Source organism: Felis catus, chromosome F2 (assembly GCF_018350175.1).
Source record: "Felis catus isolate Fca126 chromosome F2, F.catus_Fca126_mat1.0, whole genome shotgun sequence".
NCBI classification, from domain to species: Eukaryota; Metazoa; Chordata; class Mammalia; order Carnivora; family Felidae; genus Felis; species Felis catus.
Window position 1 is genome coordinate 45926128 of NC_058385.1, and position 12679 is coordinate 45938806.

The 12679-nt window shown below is 48.7% G+C and overlaps 1 protein-coding gene across 8 annotated transcripts in view; it reads left to right on the forward strand.

The window, feature by feature from the left end:
- Positions 1 to 12679, forward strand: part of VPS13B (vacuolar protein sorting 13 homolog B) — an 804655-nt gene that overhangs the window by 779285 nt on the left and 12691 nt on the right. For all 8 annotated transcript variants that reach the window (XM_023248521.2, XM_023248520.2, XM_045050210.1 and 5 more), the window contains 3 exons: positions 2961 to 3769; positions 7882 to 8058; positions 9980 to 10150. In XM_023248521.2, the coding sequence (XP_023104289.2) occupies positions 2961 to 3769; positions 7882 to 8058; positions 9980 to 10150 (1157 nt within the window). The remainder of the gene's footprint in view (positions 1 to 2960; positions 3770 to 7881; positions 8059 to 9979; positions 10151 to 12679) is intronic.

Sequence of the window (12679 nt, forward strand, 5' to 3'; positions counted from 1 at the left end):
CAAAAGAAAGAATCAAGAGGCCCCTGCGTGGCTCAGTCAATTACGTGTCTGACTTCAGCTCAAGTCATGATCTCGCAGTTCGTAAGTTCAAGCCCCGCATTGGGCTCTGGGCTGACAGCTCAGAGCCTGGAGCCTACTTTCAATTCTGTGTTTCCCTCTCTCTGTCTCTCCCCTACTCACACTTGGTCTCTCTGTCTCTCTCTCTCTCAAAAATAAATAAACATTAAAAAAATTTTTTTTTAAGAATCAAAATTGTTAGTAGATGTGGGAGTTATAAGTGATTAGCTAATAATTTTCTGCATTTTAATTTTATAAAGAAGAATGTATTTTATAATAAAGTTTATTATTTAAAAATGTATTTAAAATATAAAATAACAATACTAACTTCCATATGTTTGTTTAAGCCTTTTAAAAAAAAAGTTCCTTGTTTTTCATATATGGTTAAGAACTTATTAATCTGGACCTGCCCAATCATTATTAATTTGAATTTACAATATTTCAAACAAGGTTGGGTAGAATGTTTTCTTTGCCCAGAACTTTGTAAAAAATGAATAGCATAACAATTGGAGACTAAATATAAAATTACATAACACAAAATTTCAAGCCTGCACAACAGTTTCAGAAACATTTGTCTATGGCATTAATAGGGCATTAATCATACTAGCAACAAATTATACATTGAGTGGTAGAAATAGGAAAGGCACAACTATTTGCTACTATCTGTTGAATCAATGAATAAAGGAACTATTACACCCCTTGCTTTAAAGTGCTTACTGGATACCAGGTGCTCTTCTAGGGATGGGGATACAACAGTGACTAAGAAGACCAGAATCTCTGCTCTCAAAAAGATGATCACATTTTCCTCGGTGTAGAATGGAAGAGAATAAACATAATAAAAAAGACTTTATGGGACAGTAGAAGGTTGGCTTTCCGCAGGGGTAAAAACAGCCGGGTAAGAAAGACCAGGAGTGCCAGGGCGTAAGGACGGAGACGACACAATTTTAGAAAACCAGTGTAGGTAAGCCTTCCCAAGAAGTTGACATTTGAGCAAAGACTCAAAAGCTGCAAGGGGGTTAGTAATGTGGGTATCTGGTGGAGAGCTTTCCAGACAGAAGGCACATCTGGTTCAAAGGTCTGAAACAGTGGGTCTGACATATTGGAGGCTCAGGGAAGAGGCCAGTGGGGGCCAAACAGAGTGGATGGACGTAGAAAGAGTATCTGAGGCCAGAGCGGTAAGGGCTGGGAGAGGGGGACATGGTGTAGGACTTAGCTTTATTTCTGAATGAAATGGAGAAATCATCGGAGCATTTTGAGTGGAGAAGTGACATAATCTGGCCTAAATTTTTAGAAACTTATTTATCATTTATTTGTTTGTTTGTGAGGTAGACCATATAGAAGTGAGGGTGGAAGCAGTGAAACCAGTTAGGAGACTGTCACCGTTACTCACACTAGAGATGCTGATGGCTTAGACTGCAGTGGGATCAGGGGATGTGGGAAGGAAAGGTCAGAATCTGGATGCAGCTTCTAAGAAGAAACCATTGGGTTTTCCCTGATGCACTGGATAGGGGTTAAAAATGGAGACATCAAGGAGGACTCCTAAACTCGGGCTGTAAGCAAGTGATAGGATGTGGTTGCCATTAACTGAGATGGGAAAGACCATATGCAGGTTGGGGTGGGGTGTATGATCTAGAGTTTGATTATAGACGTGACAGGTTGAGATGTTTTTTAACAAAGAAGTGACAAAGCGGAGAGGCAGTTAGATGTACGAGACTGGCGCTTGGGTGGTCCTGGGCTGACTATGTGACTTTGGGAGCCATGAGCACCCAGACAGCATATCGGGGCCGTGGGAATGGGTGAGATCTCCCAGTGGGGGGGCCCGGACACAGGAACAGAAGAGGGCAAGGGCTGAGCCTTGGGGACCTTAATTTTCAGTGACCAGGGAGAAGAGGAAGGGGTCGCACAGTGACTGAGAAGTAGAAGAGAAGACCTATAAAGGAAGTGTTTCCAGAGGAAAGGAGTTATCAACAAGGTGAAATGCCATTGTACGTCAAGTGAGCCACAGACTGAAAAGCCATCATTCAGTTTAGCCACACAGAAGTCACTTGATGAGCGTTGCTTTGGCAGACTGTGGGGGCAGAAGCCTGCTTGGACCAAGGTGAAGAGAGAATGGAAGGCAGCCAGCAGACAATGTGTGTAGAAGTTTTTATGTAAGAGAGGGCAGAAAACTGAGTAGTAGCTAGAGAAGGAAGTGGTGGAGTTACAAGAGGGATTTTGAAGACAAGAGAATTAGCATCATGTTTATAAGCTGCCGATAATGAAAAAAAAAATGAGGGTAAAGGAGACGGGTGGGTGGCTAAAGTGATGTCCTTAAGGAGGTGAGAGCGGAAGGATTTTGTGCACCGTGACAGGTTGGCCTGAGGCAGGAGCACCGCGGTCCAGATCTGGAAATAGTAGGGAGAGCTGAGCACATGGCCCAGATGCCACTAGAGGGGCCGGGATGCAGGGGGCTCAGGGTGAGTTTTCTTCTCTTTGCTTTACTTCAAGGTGAGGAGTCTTGGTGGTTTGATTTTACCTTTCTGCCTTGAGATGATCATGATAGAGAATTAGTGCGCAAACGCTAGAAGAATTTTGGAGTACAAATCTGGTGTTGACAAGGGAAGCATGTACAGAACATGACAAGAGCTTGTGCTAGTCCCTTGGGGGACATTCCCCAGTACTGTCGGGAACGTGGCAGGTTCTGTCCAGACACCACAGTCTGAAAGTTGAATTCTTATTGTTTCTTGCGAGAACCTGATGGAATATCAGGAGGGGTGTAATAAGGCCCTATTGAAAGGAAGGGAGGGTGGGAGGGAAGGGAGGAGAGAAGAAGAAAAAGGGAGGGAGGGAGGGAAGGAAGGAAGGAAGAGAAAGAAAGAGGAAAAAGAAAAGAGGGAGACTTATGTTGTTTTCCCTTTCTCTAGAACTCTGGAGAAGATTGTGACATTTAAAATGTTCGTCACTCAGTTGAGCTTGGTGGTGTTTGATGACCTCACCCACCACAGAGTATCATCTGAACTTCTGAGACTCACACTGGACAGTGTTTTCCTCCAAATGGCCCCCATGACTGGCCACCTCCGCGGGGAGGAGGCCGCTGCAGCGCCCCTTCGGCCTCACTGTGTGGAAGTCTACTGTGGGGACCTGCAGTTAGACAACCAGCTGTATAACAAGTCCAGTTTCCACTTCGCGGTCTTAGTCTGCCAGGGGGAGAAACCAGAACCCATGCAGTGTCCCAAAATGCAAAGCCTCCTCGTATCCAGCAGAGAGCTGGAAGAATACAAGAAAAATTGTTTTATCAAACTTTGCCTCACCTTAACCGAGGGCAAGAACTTCTTATTCGATGATATTAACGAGTTCAGTTTTGAATTGAAACCTGCCCGGTTATATGTGGAAGATACATTTGTGTACTACATCAGAACTTTGTTCCGGACCTACCTTCCTGACGGCAACCTGGCCGGTCACCCTGAGGTACTCACAGGTGGCAAACAGGTGTTGCCCGCGCAGGTCAGACAGCACGCCAGGGCCTTGGTGAATCCTGTGAAGTTACGGAAACTGGTGATCCAGCCGGTGAATCTCCTCGTCAGCATCCACGCTTCCCTCAAGCTGTACATAGCCTCTGACCATACGCCACTCTCCTTCTCAGTGTTTGAAAGAGGCCCCGTCTTCACCACGGCCAGGCAGCTCGTCCACGCCCTGGCGATGCACTATGCCGCGGGGGCTCTTTTCAGAGCAGGTGAGGTCACGCGCTGGGGGTCCTTGATGAACTAGAGCCTGGGCCAAAAGGGATTGCTCCTGGGAGTGCCTCGTCAACTTCAAGAACTAGGGAGGCACTACTGTGAGAGGGGAAGAGTGTGGGCTTTGCGGTTAGGCCTGGATTTTTTTTTTTTTTAAGTGGGCTCCACACTCCCAACTTAACTGAAAGTGGAGGGCTTGAGCTCACAACCCTGAGATCAACACCTGAGATCAAGAGTCGGAAGCTTAACCGACTGAGCCACCCAGGCGCCCAAGTCAGACCTGGATTTAAATCCACACTCCACCACTGCCTAAGGCCTTGGGCAAGTTATTGAACCTCCCCAAGTCTCAGTTTCCTCATGTCTAAAATGGGTTTTAAGATTTCTGAGAGGATAAAATAAAAGGACTTGGCACTTAATAAACACTCAACCAATAGTAGCTTTTATATTTGCCATGATGCAACTTAGACTGTTAATTCCATTTAGCATACACGTTTTAGATCCCTGCAGGTCCAAGGCTCTGTATGGGCACATCAGTGCAGTCTGGAAAACCAGCCCTGGGCTTAAAAGAAATCCAGTTGTAGCTTGTTGGCTTCCTTCATTAAGGTCCATGAATAGCTGTAGGTGAGAAATTCAGAGGATTTGTGTGCTCATAAGATGCGTAAAGAGCCCTCTACCTACCCAGTGTGGCCCTGCCAGTCTAGACAGATCGCAAAAAGAAAGTGGTTAGTGTCTCGGCTTGTCCACAGACGTGAGATGGAAGTTTGTGGGGGGGTTGTTTGAATATGAATATGAATATGAATATTGTATGGTGAGTACTGTGTGCTGAAGGACAGAGTGGTCTCAGAATATTCTATGGTAATTGGCAACAAAACACATGTTCCTGACCTAAATTCACTCCAACATGGTTTCAGTTTGATTACTCAGCTCCTTATGTTCCCATGAATTCAGGCAACAAACACCAACCAGTGTTGGGTCTTGTAGGTCCTTTCTAGCAAAAAACATGGCAGCCTTCCTTTGAGAGTAACAAAGGAGAGAATGTTTGTAACATTGTACTTAGTGAAAGCATTCCCATATAAGCTTAACAGTGTAACAGTAAATGACCCATGTTGTTGCCCCACTGGTGAGATTACATTTTCTCCATAATGACATTCATAGAGTCAGTAAGGTTACCTAGAAGTCTTAACTGAAAATGACAAGATCAGGGGAGGGCCCTGCCTGCACTATTGTTTTGATAGCTTGCACAACAATGAAGAAAATATTTCTCTCTTGCTAAGAAATCACTTAAAAATAAGCAGTTAACATTTCAGATTTAATAGATGGGTATATTTATAAACAATTCCAGAAACTTAACCTTTCAGGCAGTGTTTGCTTTTAACATGAGAAGCGGGCACGTAAGTGACTGAGCTCTGATGTGGGGCCTGGGAAGAACTAAGCCTCCCACCAGGCCACCACATAATGCTGAGGTGTGGGGGGACAACCATGCAGGTAATGGGCTGGCAGAGAAACTCCCAACTGTGGCACCAAGGAGCCATGTCCCTGCAGCCTGTGTGCTAAAAATGCTCTGTTTTGTTTTTTGTTTTTAATGAGCTTTCACAAGAACATTCTGTTTGGATTTTTTGTAATCTACCTAAAAATCCTCTAAGCTGTTGTCCCAACCTCATTATACTCTGGGACAAGAAATTCTAATATAGAGGGCCAAGTTTTTAGAGCCTGTTGAGAATTCTGTTACTAGAAACCTACAGACAAAAGGAGGAGATGGTAGCAGGTTACCAGCACCCAGGTAGAAGAGGCTTCGAGAGAATGTTCTAGCATCCTCTTAGAGGAAGGGGGAGGGCTGGCCTGGGAGTGAACAAGTTGCATCTGTATCTCACATGGGTCAGGATTCACCCACTGAACTTGACTAGAAGGTTCTTAACTGGGATGGTCGAAATACCCTGACCTCATTTCTAGGGAAGTTTGTGGATTCACCTTGAGGAGGTTTTAAAAGTAAACAGTCAAGTAATTAGAAATGAATAGCCTATTTGAAGGAAAGAACGTGGGCTTTCTAATCTCCTGGGGTCCCTCTACACCCAAGTCTCAATTTGATAGGAAGTCAGACCGACACTCTTTTCCAACAAAATCTCTAAACATACAGGCAAAGGATACTTGCTTCTGGACGATAAAGAAGGAGTGTCCTCAGATACTTCCTGCCCGTTTCTGGCTAGCTCCCATGCTGCTGAGAAGTAACTCTGGTCCACACATGGCCCTCCCATCAGGCAGTGCTCCTGATCCAGGAGACCTACCCACCTTCGGGTGGCCGGGGGAGCCAGATGGGGAGGCTGGGTGGGATCCCTTCACTCTGCGCCCACCGTGCTGACTCTGAAGGGCCCATTGTAGATGGTCTGTGCTTGGCAATATCTTACTCTCCTTTCTTTATCCTGTGTGTGAAAGCTATGGAGAGAAGGGGAATTAAGATGTTTCTAGAACAACTTGCTACCTGCAGGTAGAACCTTATGACTATTCCAGGTTAAAGGGAATCTGCTGTTTCTTTACCTGCAGAGTGAGCCCTCCAGGGAACCATATTCCACAACCTTCTTCAGTACCCTGCCTGCCCATTGCAGCCAGGCTCACAGAAAGAGGGTGGGTGGGCTGAGCAACGAGGCAAACCTCGTTTGGAAACCCAGCCCACGTGTCCAAGCGGCGGGGAGATTGTGAGCCCTTGACCTAATCTCAGAGCCACACTTGGAGACAGAGTAACACCAGGTCAGCCTCATCTCGGTCCCCTGAGGCTGCTACCCCTGAGCCCAGGGAGAAGCCCAGTCATTAGCTCATCCTTATGTAAAGGGATGTAACAGCACTTCCTTTGCACAGTGACCTTGAGCATGCAATAAGGTGAATGCCTGGCACCCAGAGGCCCTCCCATTTATAGTTCTTACCTTCTGGAACTGATTCCCTCTTTTAACCTAAACCCTAGTGGTATCCTCCTGATGTTCCAGAAAAGAGGAATGGACTCAAAATTTAAGAATGTCTTTCTCTATGTGTAGGGGCTGGGCCCGGAACCCTTTAGGGTTCTGGCGTGGTTCTTGCAGCCACACCTTGCTGACCCTCTGGGACCAGTGACTTGACCGAGGGTCTGTCTCAGGCTTGTCCTCCAAGAATCTACTGGTGAGGCAGGATTCGCTCCCACACGCGTCCTGTCCCCACGGCCTCCCCACGAGAGCACTCTTGGCCACAGTCTGGCGGGGGGGTCCGTGGTTCCCAGAGGAAGTCACCTGTCTAGAATCCTGTGCTTAGCCCTTGGCCCTGCCGGCCCCTCCAGTCCACTGGGTGAAAGTGCTGAGCCCCCTCCCCGGGGAGCAAGGTGAAGGGAAGCCACGGTGAAGTTCACGCACAGCCGCGTTCCCACGAGGCAGCATACACCGCAGTCAGGCCACTGAGCAGGCCGGCCCCTGGCAAGCCCCTGCTCAAATAGGAAACCAGATCCAAAGCTCCCCTCCTGGGACACTGGAAGGGAACACTCCCTCTCACTAACCTAATCAGTATGTCCATGTCACCAATGTTTACACAACTGAAGCTGGGGTTGAAGGGGAGACATTTGTCTGGCTTCAGCTCTGCTCCAAAGGAAAGCACTCAGCTGGGTAGGATTGGGAAAGATTAAAAATAACTCCTCCATCCTTGTCAGAACTTTGCCTCTCCTTTGCAACACCCCATTTAGCATCTGGCCTCCTCCCCCTCCTGGTGCCTCCGCTGCCCTGAGGTGGTTCTAAAGACAGCTTCCCAGCCTGCAAACACCTGCACCCTGGGAGACCGCCTTTCCTCGGGTGCATGGGAACGTGTGTCCCCTCGCACGCGGGTCCCTCTTAGCGGGAATACAGGAGACTCGGGCAAGGAAGTCATATTAAAGCTATTTGTGAGGCTGCCAAAGGAACGCTTTGATTTATAAAGTATGAAAGTTTGCCATTTATGAATTCACAGTGAATGAGTTATTTCCCAGATTGTGCTCCAGAGGAGCTTATAACATTCTCAATTCCAGTGTGAAAAATGAATTGCAGGGAAAATGGGTCACTGTTCCCCAATGTTGAAAGTGCCGCATTGAAGGTCTCAGTCGCCCCTTCCCGTTGGTCCCTTCCAGGCTGGGTGGTTGGATCTCTGGAAATCCTCGGCAGCCCCGCAAGTTTGGTGCGAAGCGTCGGGAATGGCATCGCCGACTTCTTTAGGCTTCCGTACGAGGGGCTGACCAGAGGCCCGGGAGCCTTCGTGAGTGGAGTCTCCAGAGGGACAACGTCATTTGTAAAGCACATTTCCAAAGGTAGCTACTTTGGTTTCTTTTCATAAAGCCTCATGTTCATTCCTCGCCTCATTTTTCCTTTTTGAAGAACACATTACAGCTTTCAGGGCCTTCAGTGTGCCTCTACCTTTGTTTCGCCCGTTAGATTGCCGTGAAATGTTGGATTTGTAACAAAGCTCACATCTAATGCCTTATGTTTTAAACAGATCGCTGCTTGCCTGCAGTGTGTGAAAATGTTTCAGAAACTTCAGAACCTTAAACCTCCCATTGGGAAAACAAGCATTGGCTCAACTGTTATTCCATGCGATAAATACAGAAATATTAAAGGTGTTCAGGACTTCTGCTACACATCAGAAACCCTACACTGTGTTGCCTCTTCATTTTTTTAAATGTAGATACAGTTGTCATAACTTGCGGAAGGACATGGATACGTTTGGACATGGAAGCGGATTTGGAGGGGACCAGCCAGCTTTCCTCCAGCATATGCCACGTCAACAGTGCCATCTTGTGGCCCGGATAGGTCACGGGGCACAGAAGCCAGACTGCTGCCCGCATGAAGGGGAATGTTTTCGTTTTACCCCTGTGTGTGCTTGACGATATTTTGGTCAGGTTGGCAGTGACTCGGGAACTAACAAGGGCCATCTGAGTCCCCTTTTCTTCTCAGCAGGAGGCAGGGAAAACAGGGCAAAGGGCTTCTCCCCCATAAAAGGCTTTTTAATGTCAACAGTGCCGCAACTCTGTTATGGGTGGGTGGGTTATAGAAGTCTCCAGAAGGCTCAAAAGCAGAGGAGCCTGAAATGTGAGCGCCCGTCGTCCTAGAGGGGGGCTGGCAGGAGAATGGCAAGAGCAGGAAACCGAGTTGTGTGGACGAGGCCGGGCCCACTCCCCTGGGCCCCGGCCGTCCGGGAGGCCTGTGAGCTGAGAGCCGGAGGAGCTCACCGATGAGTCACTGGCGGATTTCTCACTCCCGACACTTGAGTCTTTGTGGTTCTGTTGTTTTTATTTTCAAATAAGACAACCGACACCTGCTAAACTGAAGCCCGCAGTAATTTTAGCATACTGACTCACTGAATGTGTTCTACACTTGTTCTCTCCTTCTCTTAGGGAAATCTGTCTCATTTGCTGCTGTCTGCGTGTGCACGCGGACTTTTTCTTTTTAGATTACTGGTAAAGATGCAGCGGCAAAAACGACATCTTCCGTCTCCTCTTGGAGCCTGGCATCCTCTCCCAGATGAGTGAATTCGTTAGTGTCAGGATCTGTCCATTGATGTCTTTCAGTGTGGCTTCACTGAGACCTGTGCAGACTTGCCAGAAAACCCGACATAGTCATGGCTTTCCCGTGTCCTCTCTCCTTTATTGTCCTCACTGTTTTCAGTTAACACCCCGAGAATCAAAACCGCACATGTTCTGTGCGGCACCAGTCGTCGTTGCCTCTGAATGTCTGGTGATACGGTTTAGGGCCTCCCTCTGCTATGAGAGATGAAGGGGGGAAATAAATTTTATTCCTAGATAGAAATATTTCTTTACAATCTACGATTCAGCAGCGTGACCTTAACCTTTAAAACAAGAGCAAATTTTAACTTTCAAAACTGGGCCTCAGTGAGGACTTCAAAACTGAGTGCCCTAGCCAAGCCTCCACCATCAAACAATAGCGAATGCTACTTTCATCTGAAACTCGGGGCATTTTTCTGGCCACAGAGATTCTCGCCTGACCCGTTTTGAGGCGCGCCGTCACCCTGGTGAGCAGGTGTTAATCTTCGCCTTCTTTTCGCAGTTTTCTTCAGGCTGTTGCTTCAAGCTGCCCAAAGGAAGCCCCCGGCACTCACCACCTGGGCAGGTCCCAAGGCACCCCTCCCCCCCCACCAGCCCTGTGAGGACCGATCCCCGGGGGCCCCCCATGTATGTGACCATAAGGCCAACCCACGTGCTCTTGTGCCCTCAGGTACCCTCACCTCCATCACCAACCTGGCCACAAGCCTGGCCCGGAACATGGACCGCCTCTCACTGGATGAGGAGCACTACAACCGGCAGGAGGAGTGGCGGCGGCAGCTGCCCGAGAGCCTGGGCGAGGGGCTGCGACAGGGCCTGTCCCGCCTGGGCATCAGCCTGCTCGGTAAGGGGCTGTGGGGGACACGCGCTCATGGCTCGGCTGGCCGGCCAGGTGCTCAGCTCCCCGGGACTAGGGGTGGTTGTACGGTTTCCATCCTTCCTGCAGGCAAAGCCGAGGCTCAGGGAGAGGAGGGCACTCCCTCTGCTTCCTGCCCGGCATCCATGAGGCACTGGGACAGGACCTCCTTACCAAAGCCATCAAGCAGCCGTGATGGGGCCGTCCCCTGACCTTCCCGGATAGAGGCTCACCTGCACAGATGCCCAGGCTCTACCCACCACCCCCCGCCCACATAAGTGTCCTTCCATAGGCGCCCCCCAAGCGTGGGGGTGTCAGCGCAAGGACAGCAGCACAGGGCCACTGTTCACTTGTCAAGGTCACAGGCAGACGTTGTGCCACGCCCTCTCCGCCATGCACATATGGCAGACGCTCACCTTTGAGAAGCACTTCAGCAGCGTGCGAACGTCACATAAACTTCAGTGAGGAGCCCTCTTCTCCCCTTTTATTTTTTTCAAGAGTGCAGGCTCAGCCTCAGAGTAATTACTGTTTGTCGAGCAGCCAGATGGTATAGTTAGAAGTGAAGATTACCGTGGATATTTCCAAGGACTACAAATGTTCGAAAAATAAGTTGCTTTGGAAAGATCTATAAAAAGGAAGCTTCAGAGCTGAAATTTTGCAGAGCAGGATTTTCAAGGGTATCTTTTGTTTATTTGTTTGCAAAGGAATTTAAAACTGTATTGCTTGGCAGCTGGCCTGCTGTGCATCAGAAGGAGTGTGCATCTCAGGGAGATCAAAGTGCCCAGAGCGGGGAGAGCAGAGGTCAGACAAGATGAGCTTGAAAGGATTTGTCCTCTCTCCAGTCTGCAGTTCTAGCCTCAGCCCGCAGCGCAGCCAGCCGAGGCCCTGGGAGGAAGCAGTGAGATGTTAGCTCAGGTCAAGTTACTGGAAATTGTTTAAGTCGTAACATTCTGTGGTGTGGGGCACTGTCGTGTGATGATGCGCGTGTAAACTGGGAGGCTTACGTATGACCTGGGATGGAACTTCCAGGTAGAGGAGCAGTCCGGAGGCCAGGGTGTCTGCTCCGGGGAAGGCACAGTGGCGTGGGAGCGAGCCACATCCCTGAGGGGCCAGCGGACCCAGACGAGGGTGTCAGGGTCCTTTCTTTGTGACCTCAGGCATGTTCTTCTCTTCTCTGAACTTGGGTTTCTCCTTTGTAAATTGGGGCTGGTAATAACATGATTTAGAGGTAACAATAATGACCTGTGCCAGGCAAAGTGTCCGTGTTTGGTAAACAGCACCACTGATACTCATTATTAGGTTCTGGTAGCAAAGAAACTGTAATAGTTGCCTCATTTCAAAGAGCGTCCCACCAGAGAAAGACAAGCAGACAATGGCGGGAGCAGTCTTGCTTTAGTTTCAGTTCAAGGGATCAAGTTGCTGGAACCACAGGAAGTGACTGAGGTTATCTTGGAGGCTTCAGGTCATCAGTTGGGGTCTTTGGGGTCTTTGGGGCCTTTTTTGGCTAAGAATCATGGGCTTCTAGGCCCTCTACACTGGGCAGGAGAGCTTCCTTCCCTCTAGCCAAGCTCTGTTGGGGCTTCACAGGTGCTCAGCAGAGGAGACCCGAGCTGGCTGGCCTGTGGCTGTGTCCCTCCCAACCAGTCCGTCCTTTTCCCACCCAGACAAGCCCACACCCGCTACCCAGGTGCCACTGTGTAAAATTGGGCCTGGTGGTAGAAATCCATTATGTGAGGAACCACGATCCTCCCTCTGCGGTGTCCCACTTTTTAATTCGGCACCTGTTGTTAACCAGGCCAGAAAGTCCTAAAATCTTTTCTCTGTCACGTCTTGTACAACCTCATATACATGCGAGGGAATCATTTAGTCTGTCTGTGAAACTTCTTCTTCTGTGAGTGGGCTCACAGTCTTTCTGCATTTCTGGCAATTTCCAAAGACCTGGGAGTTCTGTGGGTGATGGAAATCCCTTCTGGGTGTGTGCTGACTGCACGTGCAGGCAGCCGCCTGACCTTGGGCCCCCAGGAGCACCGCCTCTAGCCGCGCACCCTGAGCGAGGCGCCCATTGCCATGCTCCTCAGACATTTTTAGTTCCCAGTGGGCATCTCCGAGTTGGCTCCAATCTGCCGCCTTCCCTCTGGGAGTTCAAGAACTCTCTGTCCTACTCAGTCACCAGGTCATCTCAAAAACGTCCAGTCCTAGAACTACCTGATGTGTAGCAGGAAGACGAGAGGAGGGACAAGAGGAGGACCAATCAAGTCCCTCACCGAGGAAATTCTAGATTTATCACCGTTTAATTTACCCCAGAAATGGTGCTTACAACTGCTAAATGCAATGAAGTGCCTGATTGAAGTTAGAGCTGTTATCATTTTGTTTGAAACCCATGCTGAGTGAAACCAGAATATTAGTTCCTCGGTTTCTTCCTCTAGAAGAAACATTTACAACCCAGTTAGCAAAAATATATTGAAAGACCACTTGAGACTTGACGGAGCATTTTCACATGTGTCATCCTGTCTGATC